The sequence below is a fragment of the Fusarium coffeatum genome (genome assembly GCF_003316985.1).
Source record: "Fusarium coffeatum strain FIESC_28 chromosome Unknown BRIP53273_contig_122, whole genome shotgun sequence".
Lineage (NCBI taxonomy): Eukaryota > Fungi > Ascomycota > Sordariomycetes > Hypocreales > Nectriaceae > Fusarium > Fusarium coffeatum.
This window is the reverse complement of record NW_022157915.1, coordinates 209,993-223,698: the sequence shown is the minus strand read 5'-3', so window position 1 is coordinate 223,698 and position 13,706 is coordinate 209,993. Positions and strand designations below refer to the sequence as shown.

General features: G+C 47.7%; 5 protein-coding genes across 5 annotated transcripts; 2 read left to right on the top strand and 3 right to left on the bottom strand.

Moving 5' to 3' along the window:
• Nucleotides 1-533: 533 nt before the first annotated feature.
• FIESC28_05702 (uncharacterized protein) lies at nt 534-3,275 on the top strand (the record flags this gene model as incomplete). The annotated part of the gene is made up of 5 exons (XM_031159847.1): nt 534-856; nt 903-1,800; nt 1,851-2,391; nt 2,440-2,669; nt 2,826-3,275. The coding sequence occupies 5 exons, from the start codon at nt 534-536 to the stop codon at nt 3,273-3,275; spliced, it is 2,442 nt and encodes an 813-aa protein (XP_031016162.1).
• Nucleotides 3,276-3,354: 79 nt separating this feature from the next.
• FIESC28_05701 (uncharacterized protein) lies at nt 3,355-4,630 on the bottom strand (the record flags this gene model as incomplete). Its single annotated transcript, XM_031159846.1, has 2 exons — nt 3,355-4,323; nt 4,373-4,630. 2 exons carry the CDS (start codon nt 4,628-4,630, stop codon nt 3,355-3,357), a joined length of 1,227 nt encoding a protein of 408 aa, XP_031016161.1.
• A 1,791-nt stretch (nt 4,631-6,421) lies between these two features.
• FIESC28_05700 (uncharacterized protein) lies at nt 6,422-7,691 on the top strand (the record flags this gene model as incomplete). Its single annotated transcript, XM_031159845.1, has 5 exons — nt 6,422-6,608; nt 6,659-6,715; nt 6,764-6,831; nt 6,880-7,352; nt 7,403-7,691. 5 exons carry the CDS (start codon nt 6,422-6,424, stop codon nt 7,689-7,691), a joined length of 1,074 nt encoding a protein of 357 aa, XP_031016160.1.
• A 163-nt stretch (nt 7,692-7,854) lies between these two features.
• On the bottom strand, nt 7,855-9,869 carry FIESC28_05699 (uncharacterized protein; the record flags this gene model as incomplete). The annotated part of the gene is made up of 6 exons (XM_031159844.1): nt 7,855-7,902; nt 7,952-9,149; nt 9,199-9,487; nt 9,541-9,571; nt 9,623-9,783; nt 9,836-9,869. The coding sequence occupies 6 exons, from the start codon at nt 9,867-9,869 to the stop codon at nt 7,855-7,857; spliced, it is 1,761 nt and encodes a 586-aa protein (XP_031016159.1).
• Nucleotides 9,870-10,606: 737 nt separating this feature from the next.
• Nucleotides 10,607-12,506, bottom strand: FIESC28_05698 (uncharacterized protein; the record flags this gene model as incomplete). Its single annotated transcript, XM_031159843.1, has 6 exons — nt 10,607-10,873; nt 10,923-11,233; nt 11,282-11,464; nt 11,511-11,964; nt 12,012-12,116; nt 12,165-12,506. 6 exons carry the CDS (start codon nt 12,504-12,506, stop codon nt 10,607-10,609), a joined length of 1,662 nt encoding a protein of 553 aa, XP_031016158.1.
• Nucleotides 12,507-13,706: the final 1,200 nt, after the last annotated feature.

Below are 13,706 nucleotides of genomic sequence, written 5' to 3'. Positions count from 1 at the left end.
GATTCGCGTCCTGTTCAGGTTGTGTAAGGGCTGGTTGGTTGTACAAGCGCATACTGATACAAGTGGCTTGTCGCACAACCAGCCACTTGTTTAACTTGATATCCAAAGGTTTACAGCGGAAGCTACCGCATGAGATCAACCAGCCGAAGAGCACTGGTCATTATGTCTTTGCAAAAGTCCCTCAATGCCAAGGCAATCAGCCGTTCTTATCTTGCCCTGTTTGGGGGCTGAAAATTGATCAACCTGGCGTTTAAACCCGGCTTTGCAAGGGTTGATAGGCTACATTCAGAACCGGAATCTTACCTGCATCCGGGGAAGCAAGACATGCGCGAACATTGCACAGCCTGCTTGAGGCAGCCGTAAGGCAGTTTCTCGCCAATTGCCTTATTGTTTTTCCAGTTACTCAAAACCTGCTCCCCAAGAATGTTCAGTCTCAAGTTTTTGCGTTTGTTCAGCTCTCTTCAATTGAGCTTTATCGTCTTCTTTTCTACAACAATTGGTCTCCAATTGAGCCAATTCGCAACCAATTCACTATGGATCCTCTATCAATAATAGCCAGCATAGCTGGAATAGCAACAGCAGGCGCACAACTATCCAACACATTGTTCCGTCTGATAAGAACAGTGCGCAATGCCCCGCAGGAAATCCAAAAAATCGCCATCGAAATGTCAGGCTTGACTATCACGCTGGAACATCTGCGCGATATTCTCAAACAAGGCCAATCGTACACGAAACCTGTGTTTTTTGAGGGTGTTAGAAATGTCGTCAAGAATATTCAAGCGACTCAGCAGGAGATCTCCAAGATGGTTACCGATCAGACTATCTTTGCTAGATTGAAGTGGCTCAAGGCAGCGAGGTTTTTGGCCGATATTGATAAGCACAAGGTCACATTAACTTTGCAGATTACTATTCTGTCTGCGGCAGTTCTGGTCAAGACCAACAACAATGGGCAAGTATCTCGCTTTTGAGGAATATCCAAGTCGTTGTTCTGACCGTCTTAGATCTTCGCCGATCAAGGAACCAGCCGAAAATCGATTCCGACTCCAAGCTGAGAGTCTCATTCAGATCGGCCAAGCCTCTCTGCAAAGAGACAATGTCCACCGTCAAATCCCGGCTCCCCCTCCCCAAAGAGCTCCGAGTCCTCCAGTCCGCACTGAGAAGAGACTTCCCAGTCCTGTTCGCCAGTCAGAAATTCCAGGCCACGTACGCACAGATGAATTATACGGGCAGAATCTTGGTATTCCGAAGCGAGATGAAGACGATGCAAATTCGGCTGTTGTACCAGTCCGTCATGTTGATCAAGAAAGTCACTATTACAGTGAAGATGAAGGACGGGGAAGAGGACATGGCTTCGATCCACTATCTGGCCGCGTCGCCCAATTCGGTCGACACTTTCACATCCAAGGAGATGCAGCCACGTTTCTATACAAACTTGTCTTCATGGATGAAGTGCCAGCTAGAAACCACATGCCCGGCTCGCATGCTTATCACGACTCTGATGGAGAGGGCGTATCTGTGTATTCAGATGACTCTGACGACGATTCAGGCAACCGCGAAAGGAGGGTCAGGGTCCATGCGTATCGCAAGCCTCAGGAGCCTACCAAAGTGGTAAACCATCTTCTACTGACTTGGACCTCGTTGAGCCAAGGTGAGATTGAGAGAGGCAGTGCCGATGAAAATCAGCCTAGCACGAATAAGCCTCCTCCAAAGGGTGCTTATGTGGAAGATGCATCTTCTAGCGAAGACGAACAAGAGAACAATAGTGGGCAAAGAGAAGATTGGCCTCCTCGGGAAAGTCGAGTAAGTCAGCAGTCCGACCAGAACCTTGCCATATTCTTACCATCTTCTAGACAGAGCACCGAAGTCAGAGCCGCGACAGTCCACGGCTGAGGGCTCGTTTTCGCCGGGACCGAGGTGTGGCAGATTTGATCATACACGGTCCCGATGAACCAGACATGCGATCTGAATATCGACGCCCTCATTTCGAACCCAATCACTTCGATCATCATTATGATCCAGGCTATCAAAATCACCAGTATGACTATCCGTATTGGTCCTATCCACCAGCTCCGCTACCTACTCAAGAGCCTGCGAAACCGAAGTTTCAAAAACCACATGCCGTCATCATACCACAGGCACATTTAGCCGATGCAGAAGTTGACTCGACGCCTACCCTTGATGTTTCACCGTGCCTTAAAATGAGTATTGTCAGACAAGGCGATGAACCAGTATGGAACTCGGATGACTTTACGGCTCAGAATAGTATACCTGGGAAAGCCATCATGGGCAGCCTCATCGGTGACAAGTCAGCCAGGAATCCGCATGGTCTGGACTTGGCACATACTTTAATCCGAGGTCAAGACATGAAGCTCGTGTACATTCGAGGGAACGGTAGGTTCAAATAGATTTCTACAATGGAAAATACTAATGCGCTTACAGACCTGGGAGAGACTTGGTTCATCAACGAGCAGCCAGTATTCCTACAATTTCTTCACTGTGGATACTTACCGCAGTTTTATCCCACAAAGGAATCCGACGTTACAGCTATGAAACAAGAGTATGTCGCTGTTGGAGAAGAATGGGCTAGCTTTGAAGCACTGAGTCAACTGGGACTGTCTACCAAGGGAAGAGAGGAAGGCAGGGTTCTTTTGGATCCTAGTACAACATGGGTAAGTTGTAGTCCTCGAGAGTTTAGGTTATCCATCTAATATCCCATCAAGTCCATGGTGAAAGAGCTCGCCATCACGACGCTCCAATTGAGAAGTATGAGACAGAGACGTCTTTATACATCGACATTTTATAACTCGATATCTACGTTTCGGCAGAAGCACTGTGGAGAAGTCCCAGAGCCGCTGTCTTTCAAGATCGACTCGACTACTGAGTCAGAGCCAGAGTTAATATTTGCCGACCAGAAACCCGACGTCTTGAGCTTTTTGGTCAAAGACGAAGAAGACGTAGGCGCGACGAAATCTGAGAAGCAGGAAACACAACATCTTCGGCCGCAAATATCTATCACGCCACCACCTAGCCCACAAGAAACATCTTCACCCGAGTTTGATAAGAGTGATGTCGGTTCAACAGTGTCTTCCAGATCACGAGTCTCTAGATTCTTGAAACGATACACACCAGGTCGAAAACAGAGTCAGCTGTCGCCTCCATTACAACGGTACAATTCGAAGAATAGCAACACGGGGCCTTTGAATGAGCTGTCAGAAGACGAGAGTAAGAGGCCATTGACGCCCACGGACTCTGGTATTGGAAGTTCAGTTGGCTAGATAAGGCCATGATAGGCGCGATGAGAGCAGTCTTGTATAATGTATTCATTCTAAAATACTATTACCAAATATCTATAATCTATTCATTCTTGTAGAAAGGATAATCAGTGTAACCAATAGCATTATCCTTGAAAGGTCCGTAGAAGGTAGACCTGTCATAAGGCTGAAGAGGCCATCCATTTCTCAACCTCTCCACCAAGTCAGGGTTGCTAATGAAGTATCTCCCATAAAGCATACCATCATATTTACCGCTCTCGACGACACCCCATGAGTTAACATCGTTAAAACCACCAGCCGAGAAAAAGGGTGTGCCGTGGAAGATGTTTCGGAACAGAGACAGGTCGACGGTAGGAAGACCCCAAGAGCCGAGGAACTGCTGCTTCTCGGACTCGGAGAAGATCTGTTCGTAGCGAGGCTCGACGAAGCTAACGTATGAGAGTTGGGGGAAACGACTCTTTAGTTCACGGCACAGGTGGCCCCATGTCTCAACGCGCTTCTCACCGCGGGCCTGGTTGAAAAGACCGAAAGGTGTCAGGCGAATAGCCAAGTTATCCTGTCCGACAGTCTTGGCCAACTCATCCATAAGCTCGAGGACAAAGTTGCATCGCTTCTCCTCAGTACCACCATAGTGGTCCGTTCGCTTGTTAATGTTAGATGAAAGGAACTGCTCGGGAAGGTAACCGTTTCCACCGTGGACCTCAACGCCGTCGAAACCAGCTTCAAGGGCGTTCTTGGCAGCGTTGACGTAGTCACCGATGGTGCTCTTGATCTTCTCAACGGTCATCTCCACAGGGGGATAGTCGGCCAGCTTAACAGGGATGGAGGTGTGAGGAGGAGGGTAGGCGAAGGTCTCATTGGGGTCATCCCATGGTGTAGCCGAGGGAGCCACAATGGGTGAGCCCGTAAGCTGGGGAATATTTGCGCGGCCAGAGTGCCATAGTTGAGCGTAGATGTAACCGCCCTTAGCATGAACGGCGTCAACAACCTTCTTCCAACCCTGAACCTGCTCTGGGAGGAAGATTCCTGGCACACCAGGCATACCATTGCCCTGTAATATGTTAGCTCTACCGCATTGAGTGGTAATTCAGGTGACGAACCTCTAGCGAAGGCGGCAGACCCTCAGAAATGATGAGACCACCATCGGTAGCCCGCTGGGAGTAATACTCGGCAATCAGATCATTAGGGATCCAAACCCTGTTTGGGTTCTCGGGAGTCGATTCGGCATTCAGCGGCGTTCCCCGGTTTCTAGTTAGAGGGGCATGAACGATCCTGTGCTTGAGATGGATCTTTCCATTGGCGATATCGAGGGGAGTGAAGAGCTTGGAGTTGGCTCCTGCGTCAAAGATGTCACCCATTGTGAAGTATAGATATGAAGATCAAGAGATAAGGTGTTACTGCTAACAAGCGAAGATGAAAGATGAAGTGACAATGATGTAGTTTCTAACCGAGATGTCTCAAGAGGGAAAAGAATCTGCCCTGCCAAGGTATTTAATTTCTTCAAAAGAGATCGACCAGCCGGCTATACCAGGTCGGATATAGAGACTACCAGCATCGTTTCATGGGGCGAACATGCGTGCCCTTGACAGAATTATGCTATGCTTGGCAATGATACTCAGCACGGTTGGTTCTCCTGCGCATCAATGGCAAAGGCCTCGGCATTGTTTGTCAAACAAGCGACGCCATTGTCCCCTGAATAAACTCATGTCAGAATTCCTTGGCTTTCGTCTGGTATTCTATAGCCCACCCACTAATATCGTCATCAGGCTCAGTCTTGAGTTGATGTGACATGGTCGAATTCTACTTGATAAGAGTGATTGGTAAGAGAACGATCAAAAGTCTTCAACTCTCCACCACCCTGGTCCATGGTAGACAGACAAGTTTTTACCGAGTGTGACGCTGTGTATGGAGCCATTCCCCACCGCGCATAGAGGAGACAGCACGTGGTGGATATGCAGGGGAAATTGTTTGACTCTTCTTTTCTTTTCTTTTGCAGAGATGTTTGTTTGTACCGAGCAGTCACCTCAGATAGATGAAATGAAACAGCATTAAAATTAAGAATCAATAAATTCTGTCTCTATTTCATAGTTCCAACGGTCTGACAGACAACGGTTTTTGGTGTCCGATCGAATTAAATGGGCCGAGAGATAAGAGAGATGCTCCACTGCCGAGCCCTCCGTTGAGCGGTGACCTTTTGGTGAACTGAACAATCTACGCACGGCCGACGGATAGTCCGGTAATAAAACGAAAAAAACAGATGTTACGCTTGCAGATCGCGTCAATTCTGAGACGTAGCTCGATGTCAGTGGCCTACATTCGAACCCGCTTCAAGAAGAGATTTGCGGCTCGTAAGAGGACAGCGGAGAATATGCACCGAGTGCACGGATCTACAATACATGCAACATCTAATTAATCTTTTTTCTCCATGATGATTTCTCCATCTGATGGAGTTCATCTTGAAGAAGCGAGGTTGTCAGGGTGTCAGCTGGGAGGAGTCCATCTGACGCGAAAGCGAGGTTGTTCACGAGAGGAGAAGTAGAACAGACGATCCTGCATGACGCGAGTCTTCCGCCTATCGCCATACTCGTATACTCGTATTATCCTTCAGCCCCTAACCTGCAGTGGCTCTTCGTTATGTTTCAGTTTCTCTTATATATGTCTCACTCATATCACCTCCAGACCCTCCATCCACAGCAGTAGATCATCACGGAAATGCCAGATACCGCGGAAATTTTAAACCTCCCCTGTAGAATACCACCTAATCCCACGTTTTTCTTCCCCTTGCCCCTGACTCCTTGATCTTCGCCCCTCCCCGGAAGGAGAGTATTAACTCTACGGGACGTCAGCCAAGAATAAGGGACCAATGAGAAAGACATGGTGCCACTGAGGCGATGTCCGATCAAACATGTCAGAGCTATAATCAACTGCAATGCCTTTAACTTACCGCCCGGTGCTGTAACCCTTCAGCGCTCTTCGCATTAGTCTGAACCGAGAAGTGATGAACGTTCCCCCTAAGTTAGTCCATAAGGGTTTCTGTTCGTTTATGTAGCGTACATAACATAAGTTAACTGTGGTTTCTCTGCAAGTTTCCTTTGTCATCCTTCAGCCTTCTTTTGTTCACTCCTTACCAAGGCTCTAATCCATTTACAATGAGCTTCCCCGGTGCCGCGCCTCCACCCGAAGGAGTCACGCCAAATCTGGATAATCCCGCCGATATACTCGTGACCACGAATTATGTCACTCAGGTTCTGACCCTCTTCTTCACGACGGTGTTTGTTGCGACGCGGTTCTTTGCAAAGTATAAGGTTATGGGAGGAGGTATTTCAAGGGATGATGGTAAGTGTAGAATGTTATGGTGTTGAGATTGGTACTGACTGGTGATCCAGTTGCTACATATGTTTCATTTGTCTTGATGGTGGGCTACTGCATCACAGCTGCTATAGGTATGTCTCTACCCCTTCTGTTACAATAACCTTACTGACTTTATCTAGCTAGTAAATATGGTGCCGGTAATGATCAGTGGGAAGTAAGCTCAAAGGATCTAACATCCTTCCTCAAGGTAAGCCATCAGCAACACGTCTATCCATCCCAATACTAACACATCTAGTACGGCTACGCAGCAACCGTCTTCTACGCCCCGATGGCCCTCGGCGTCAAGCTCTCCCTTCTCTTCATTACAATCCGCGTCTTCGGCAAAGTCCACAAGAAAACCACAATAGGAATCTACATCTTCATCGGCATGCTAGTCGCCTACTACGTATCTGGTTTCTTCATCAAGATCTTTATCTGCAGGCCCATAAGCTCCTACTGGATGGGCGAGATGGAGAATTGTCTCGATCAAAACGCCATTATCACTGCTGATGCCTTCATCAGTGTGGTTAGCGACTTGGCGATTCTGTTCTTGCCTACACCGCTTACTTGGTCACTACAACTTTCCATGAGAAAGAGACTTCGAGTTATTGGTATTCTTTGCGCCGGCGGTGTTGCGACGGGGTTCAGTATTTATCGATTGGCTATGATTCTGAAGGAGAGAGGTTCATCTAACCAGACCATCGTTTTTACAAAGGTCATTCTTTCTGGGTATGTAGCCTCGTTCAACCTTATTACAAGCACACACTAACATCTTTTAGTAATGCAGAAGCGGGCATCGGCTTGATATGCGCCTGTCTCCCCTCCATAAGTGCCCTTATAGTCCGACGCAACGGCTATGCCTCCCGTGGCTACCAAAGTTCAGGGCCAGCCGATATCAGCAGACATGGGGAGATCATCCTGACAAGGTCATATCAGGTGGAGACGAGCAAGAAAGCCCAGACCGATCCATTTCATCTTGGGAACGATGAGGCTGGTCTGATTGCCAGTATAAATGCCAATTCCAAGAGTAACTGCTCTAGTAGAGCGAGATCTCCAGAATCGGCTTGAATGGCTAAATGCCTCCATGAAAATAAATGAATGACCTGATAGCATACTTATAATGTTTAATAAGAACCAAATGAATTGTACTGTTTTTCTCGTGATACGTAATGGCATTTTGAAGACATCGAAGAACAACCCTTTCGAATCTGGGCCGGGCAGCTGGCAGACTTCAGTCATTCTTCGCCTTTGCCTTTTGAAATCTTTCAAACTCCTCATACTATTAGTTTATTAGCTCCCTACCAAGCCCCAAGAAAATTCCAACTTACATTCTTTTGAAGTGCATCTCTGGAACCTTCCCAAACCTTCCTTCCATGACCAGGAATGCCTTCAGGATTTGTATCGAACAATCTCCACGAAAGGCTAGTTGTTGGTCCTCTACACAGCCACTTCCAAAGGTCGGAGTCATCTTTGTAAAGCCGTAAGCCATTCAGGATAGCGTATTTATCTAGGTACGCGTCTAGGCCAGTTCCTGCTGTTTTGTGAAGAAATCGGTAGAAACCGTATGCTCTTACGTATCCGTGTAGTATGGAATGGTCAGTAGCCCACTCTTTGCGCCACCAGGTGTGGTATGAGTCGACCTCGTTTTCCATCACTTTTTCAGATGGCAAAAGTGAAGGAGGTTGGAGATTTTGTGGTTCTCGTCCCCGGGTGCAGTCTGCAACCCATGCTTGAGCGATCGCCATGGAAGCAAGTTCACAAACACACCAGACGTTCGCTTGAGGAGCCATCCAGCTTATAAATGCCACTGAAGAGGCATGCTTGGGTGGGAATATCATCTGATAAAGCCTGGGCAGCGCTGGCTGCTGTGTCTTATCTTCAGAAACTTCGTGCTGTTCTATCTTGCTGGCTGTCTTCAGCTCAACACCAGCCGCGCCATCCATTTCAAGCTCTGGCATAAGCGAAAAGCCATGTCGATAGCCGGTAGCGAAGATAACCATATCGACCTCGACGGTAGTATGGTCTGCCAGTAACACCGTTTTCGCGCCAGCAAAGTCCACAAAGCCTTGAACTGGTATGATGTCGTCGTTGTAGAATGCAGGGAAGATGTCTTCTTGAACAGCGGGATTTCTGTGAGCCATACTTGGGCAAGGAACAAGACGCCAGTCCTCACGAACCCTATGCTCTGCTACTCTCAGTCTCTGCTTTTTAGACGTATTTTCGAGGTTTGGACCGTGTTTCGCAGCATCGTGAATCATTTTGTTGGTCATGAACTTATCAACGAGCCATTTCATTATTCCCGGGATGTAGTAAGATAAGATGTAGGTCAGACACAGCATTGGCCATGGGATCTGGCTGTCCATGGGGACACCTTTGTCATCATATCGGGATACCAGGATTCTACCACGGCGATAGGCCAGGTAGGTTTTCGATGCGTGTTTGCAGAGACTCAAGGCGATTTCGCAGCCTGTGTTGCCTATGCCGACAACCATTACCCTCTTTCCTTGCAGGCCATGCTTCTTGTAGCTTCGCAAAACGTTAGCAAAAGGCAGCTACTCGATAAGGCTGTGCTCACTCTCGATATTCTTGAGCATGCATCACGGTGCCTTTAAATTCTTCACGTCTTTGTATAGACGGCCAAACAGGTATGGTCTCGCAACCGTTTGCAAAGACGACTTTATGGAAGGGGAGCACCGATTCTTCATTGGGGCCTGCAGAGTAAACGTCCCAAGCAGAGTTCGAAGAGTTCCGCAGGACTTTGTGCACGGTGACCCGGAATCGTATATACCTTTGAAGGTCGAAATGATTGATATATGCTTCGAAATACACCTGAATTTGACGCCGTGAAGGGAAATCCGGATAATCTGTGAGTCGTTAGTACATGCATTCCAACACCATGGCTGTTTTGTTCACCGACGGTCGGGCATCGGAAAGTCGCTAAAGCTAGACTGCACACGCGAGGTCAGCCTTGATGCCATATCGTGATATTCATCACTTACTACAAACTTGCTCACATTGACAGTTGTGTCGTCGAGGGCTGTCGTGTACTCGGGGTTCTCGCTGTATGACCAAAGACCTCCGACTGATGGGCGGCGTTCAAAGATGAGTGCATCGAAGCCTTGTTCTCGCAGGTTCTTGAGAGCGACGAGGCCTGCTGGACCTATGGGCAATGGTTAGTTCTCCTGCTGGGGGCATAATCGAGGTTAATGTACCTGCGCCGATGATGGCGATACTGGTATTTTCCATCTGGATTGAGATTGATAGCCAGGTGGGTGTCAGAAGAGTTATCCTCTAGAGCTTAGGCTACCATAATAAAGACGTCTAATTGCTGACATAATCCAGTATATAGTGACCAAGCTATCTCGTCTCTTCTGTTCTTGAGGGCCAATTCTTCTGATACCCTGAGGATGCTTTCAGCTTCAATTCTTTGGACTGAGGGGCACATTTACCACGACATTGATACACAAGACGATGACGTCAATCAAGATACGTAGTAAAACTGAAACACCAAGTGTTTATGGTAGTGCTAATGCAAAGATAGAAAAAGAAACGAGATCAGAGATGGCCCTGCGGGGACTGAGGTGTGACGAAGTCACGGTCGCTGCAGACGCTTTGGACTTGGTGCATCGAATAGGGATATCTACTAGTATAGCGCTGCTCCCTCCAACAAACACTCACTACAAGCGGCTTCAGCCGTTTCATCTTCCGTAGTATAGTGGTCAGTATGCAAGCTTGTCACGCTTGAGACCCGGGTTCAATTCCCGGCGGGAGAGATCCGCCACCTGTGTTACACAGGCGAATCATTTTTTGCATTTTCTCTTTTTGAATGGGTCTTACCTTTTTTCTTTTATTTTTTACTACTCAATGATTCGGCTAGTGTAGGGTGGCTACCATGCTTACGAACCCTCACTCTTGACATCGGATAGTAAGTGCCAAATGTAGTGAACTTTCTCCATCTTTTCTCATTATTCCTGCTGCAACGATTATGCTTCAAGCTCCTCAGTACTGATGTCCCAAAAGTCGGCTGGGTCCAACACAGGCTGGTTCTTTCCGCACGAGTAAATTCCAAACATGACACCAGCAAAACATCCTCCAAAACGAGGCATGACCGTCAAAGCACTTGTCTCTACAGTAAAGACCTCCGATTGCCTTCCTTCTGACTCGATTGAAAGCTCGTACTGGGTCAAATAGGCGCGAATACATAAGTCGACAGTGCTACCTAGACCTCCCTCCAAATCTGTAGTGGACGTCTGTCACAACGTCAGTAGAGTTACTGCAAACGGGCTGTGGCTCAATCACCTTGAATTCTCCAGCTTTTCCGGTCGTGCCCTTGTAAGATATCTTCGGGACTAACGTGCCATTGTCACCAAGCAAGGCGACGACTCCGAGAGAAGCGTAGGAGTATTGACTCCACCAAAGAACAACACCAGCTTCATACCCTCGAACCGTAGGGTTAAACTTCATCTTGGCTCTAAAAATCTGGTTGTACGAAGTCTGCTTTCTAAGAAGCATGGTTGGAGCCTCGGGGCTTGTCAAGTCGTAGCAATTTCCATAAAGTCTCAAAGCGCCAGGTCGTTCTGTAAGACTGTAACTTTGCTTGGTAGGTGTTCCTGGAATTTGTCAATAATGCCAATGTCTGACTCCGTGTAAGAACATACCCTTCTGATACCATCCTAGTTCGAGGGTATCTCGCTGGAGATCAGCCTTCCATATCTGTGGACCTTGATTTGAGGCGCTCTTGACAATGTCTCGTCCTGCGGTCGTCAACGAGATGTTGTTACCGTCGTTGAAAATAGGCCAGTCGTCTTCCCATTCAACCTTGACAAGAAAGGTCTCTCGACCTAGTAGAATCAGCACGAATTCACCGATTGGGTCAGCTTACCATACCTAAGTGAGGTTCCAAAAAGGCTCCATTATGCTTGACCGGCCTCACGCCTAGCAAAACAGACCACCAGTCCCCCTCCCCATCCTGGAAAACATCAACATGCCCTGTTCTCTGAACCTCTTCATCGGGTCCATTATACCATAGCGGTTTACCCTGACTCTCCCAAGGACCATACGGGCCATCTTTGCTGCGGAGTATCCATTCCTGATGGCCTAGCTCTGTGCCTCCCTCGGCAGTCAAGAGGTAGTACCAGTCTCCACGTTTAATGATATGTGATCCTTCTGCGAGGCCATAGGGAGACTCCCGGATAACCTTTGGTGGGGTGAGTGTCCGGCCTGTTGAGATATCTATCTCGGAGATGTAGATTGCAAAGTCCTTCTGTTTCGAGTTTGGGTCGCGCCAGGCGATGCGCATTGTTGTGGATAGATAAACCTTTCCATCGTCATCCCAGAATAGCTGATTGCCGTCAGTAACATGAGCAAGTGGATGCAAAGGACGCTTACATCTTGGTCAAAGCCCGGGTTATCAAAGTAAACCGGGTCGGACCAGGCATTATCATCCCAAATATTATCAGTCCATACATAGAAGCCCCGAGGGAAGATACGTTCCTTACGTCAACATTAGTTTCAAGCCCAATGCCCCGTAGACAAACTAACATCAATTGTAGGTCGATATCTGTGGAATAACCCATTGGCCAAATACCACCTCTTTTCCTCTGGTCTATATCTCAAAGTGCTTGCCCAACTTCCAGCACCCGGCTCAACAGTACGCAAATCGATCTGACTCCGACGAGTCAGAGCGTGACCAATGAGTTTCCAATCGATCAAGTTGGTAGATGTATAAATCGCGCAGCCTGGAAAGAACTCAAAAGTCGAAGTGCTGAGAAAAAATGTTGTTGGCGCAGAATCCATAGCTGGAACCACGCAGATGGTGGGGTCTGGGTTGAAGCCCCTGATGACGGGGTTTGTGAAAGTAATGGTGGAGTTATCTGAGGCCATGATTTCAACAAGTAAGTTGCAGGGTGACCGTTAAAGTGAGACTGATACTGCAGGTCCAGGTCATATAATGTCCCTTTGAGCTTTGGGGGAGGGATCGTTTGACGAAAGCTAGCGTGGAGTCTGAAGGATGCGATAGTTCAGGATTGGTTAGACACCCCAAACTCTCGATGACAGAATCGTGGGGGAATCAATTGACCCCCATTGTGAACGTCCTTTTACGCTGGCTTGCTTAAGTTTACTCCACCCTTCGGACGTTGAGACTGGTTCGTATACGCATTTAACTTTGGTGACCGTTGTGATGAACTCTAAACTTAGGACTAAAGTTAGCCACATGCTCTTCGTTTCTGGGGACACATTCCGCCATGTTCAAGAAAGCACCTAGTGAAATGATAGATAACTCATCGCCACATTCCAAACGCTGCATACTTCTTGTACTTCAATACGGAGGTCAGTCTTCAACAATCAGTAACCGCGTAATTGGTTTAGTGGTAAAATTCTCCGTTGCCATCGGGGAGCCCTGGGTTCGATTCCCAGATTACGCATTACACAGCGCTTCACAGTGCAGTTATCCTTTTGCTTTCAAACCAATTTTTTGTTCGTTGTGGTATTTCGTGGTGTTGCGCCGTTGGTGGCGCTCCCACGTGGTTTACACTGGGCAAGCGACCGTTACTCCCACGCCTTCTCCTTAAGCTTATCTGCATCTTTATTTTTGTGATATCAGAGGTGGAAGTAACGGACGGGAACGTTTTCTGATCAGTTGATATGGACAAATGTTTAATGTACTATATTTTGGCTTTTTGACAGAAATTATCCGCGGATGAGTTGCATGGGATGGGGCAAGTGAGCACACTACATACCTTCCTTCACTAAACAACGGCACTCAGAAACAGTAGGATGGATGTCAGATTAAAGATCTCACTTGAAGCTCGGCAAGCGGGACAAAGAACCGTCAGATGTTTTCCAGGATCTACGCGGCCTTGACCCTCATATCATGTCGAAGCCTCTGCGGCGTAGTATGACATGTCAACTCCAAACCAACACATACGAGGTCCAGCATGAACACTCATTTGTTTGGAGTTGCACAAAGTTGTAATTGGTGTATAAATCGCCAGATTCTTCTAAAATGGAGCGGCGGTACAACGGATAAATCCACGTTTGGAAGTACAGTGCAACCAACAGTTTACCGAGACCGGGGAGGGC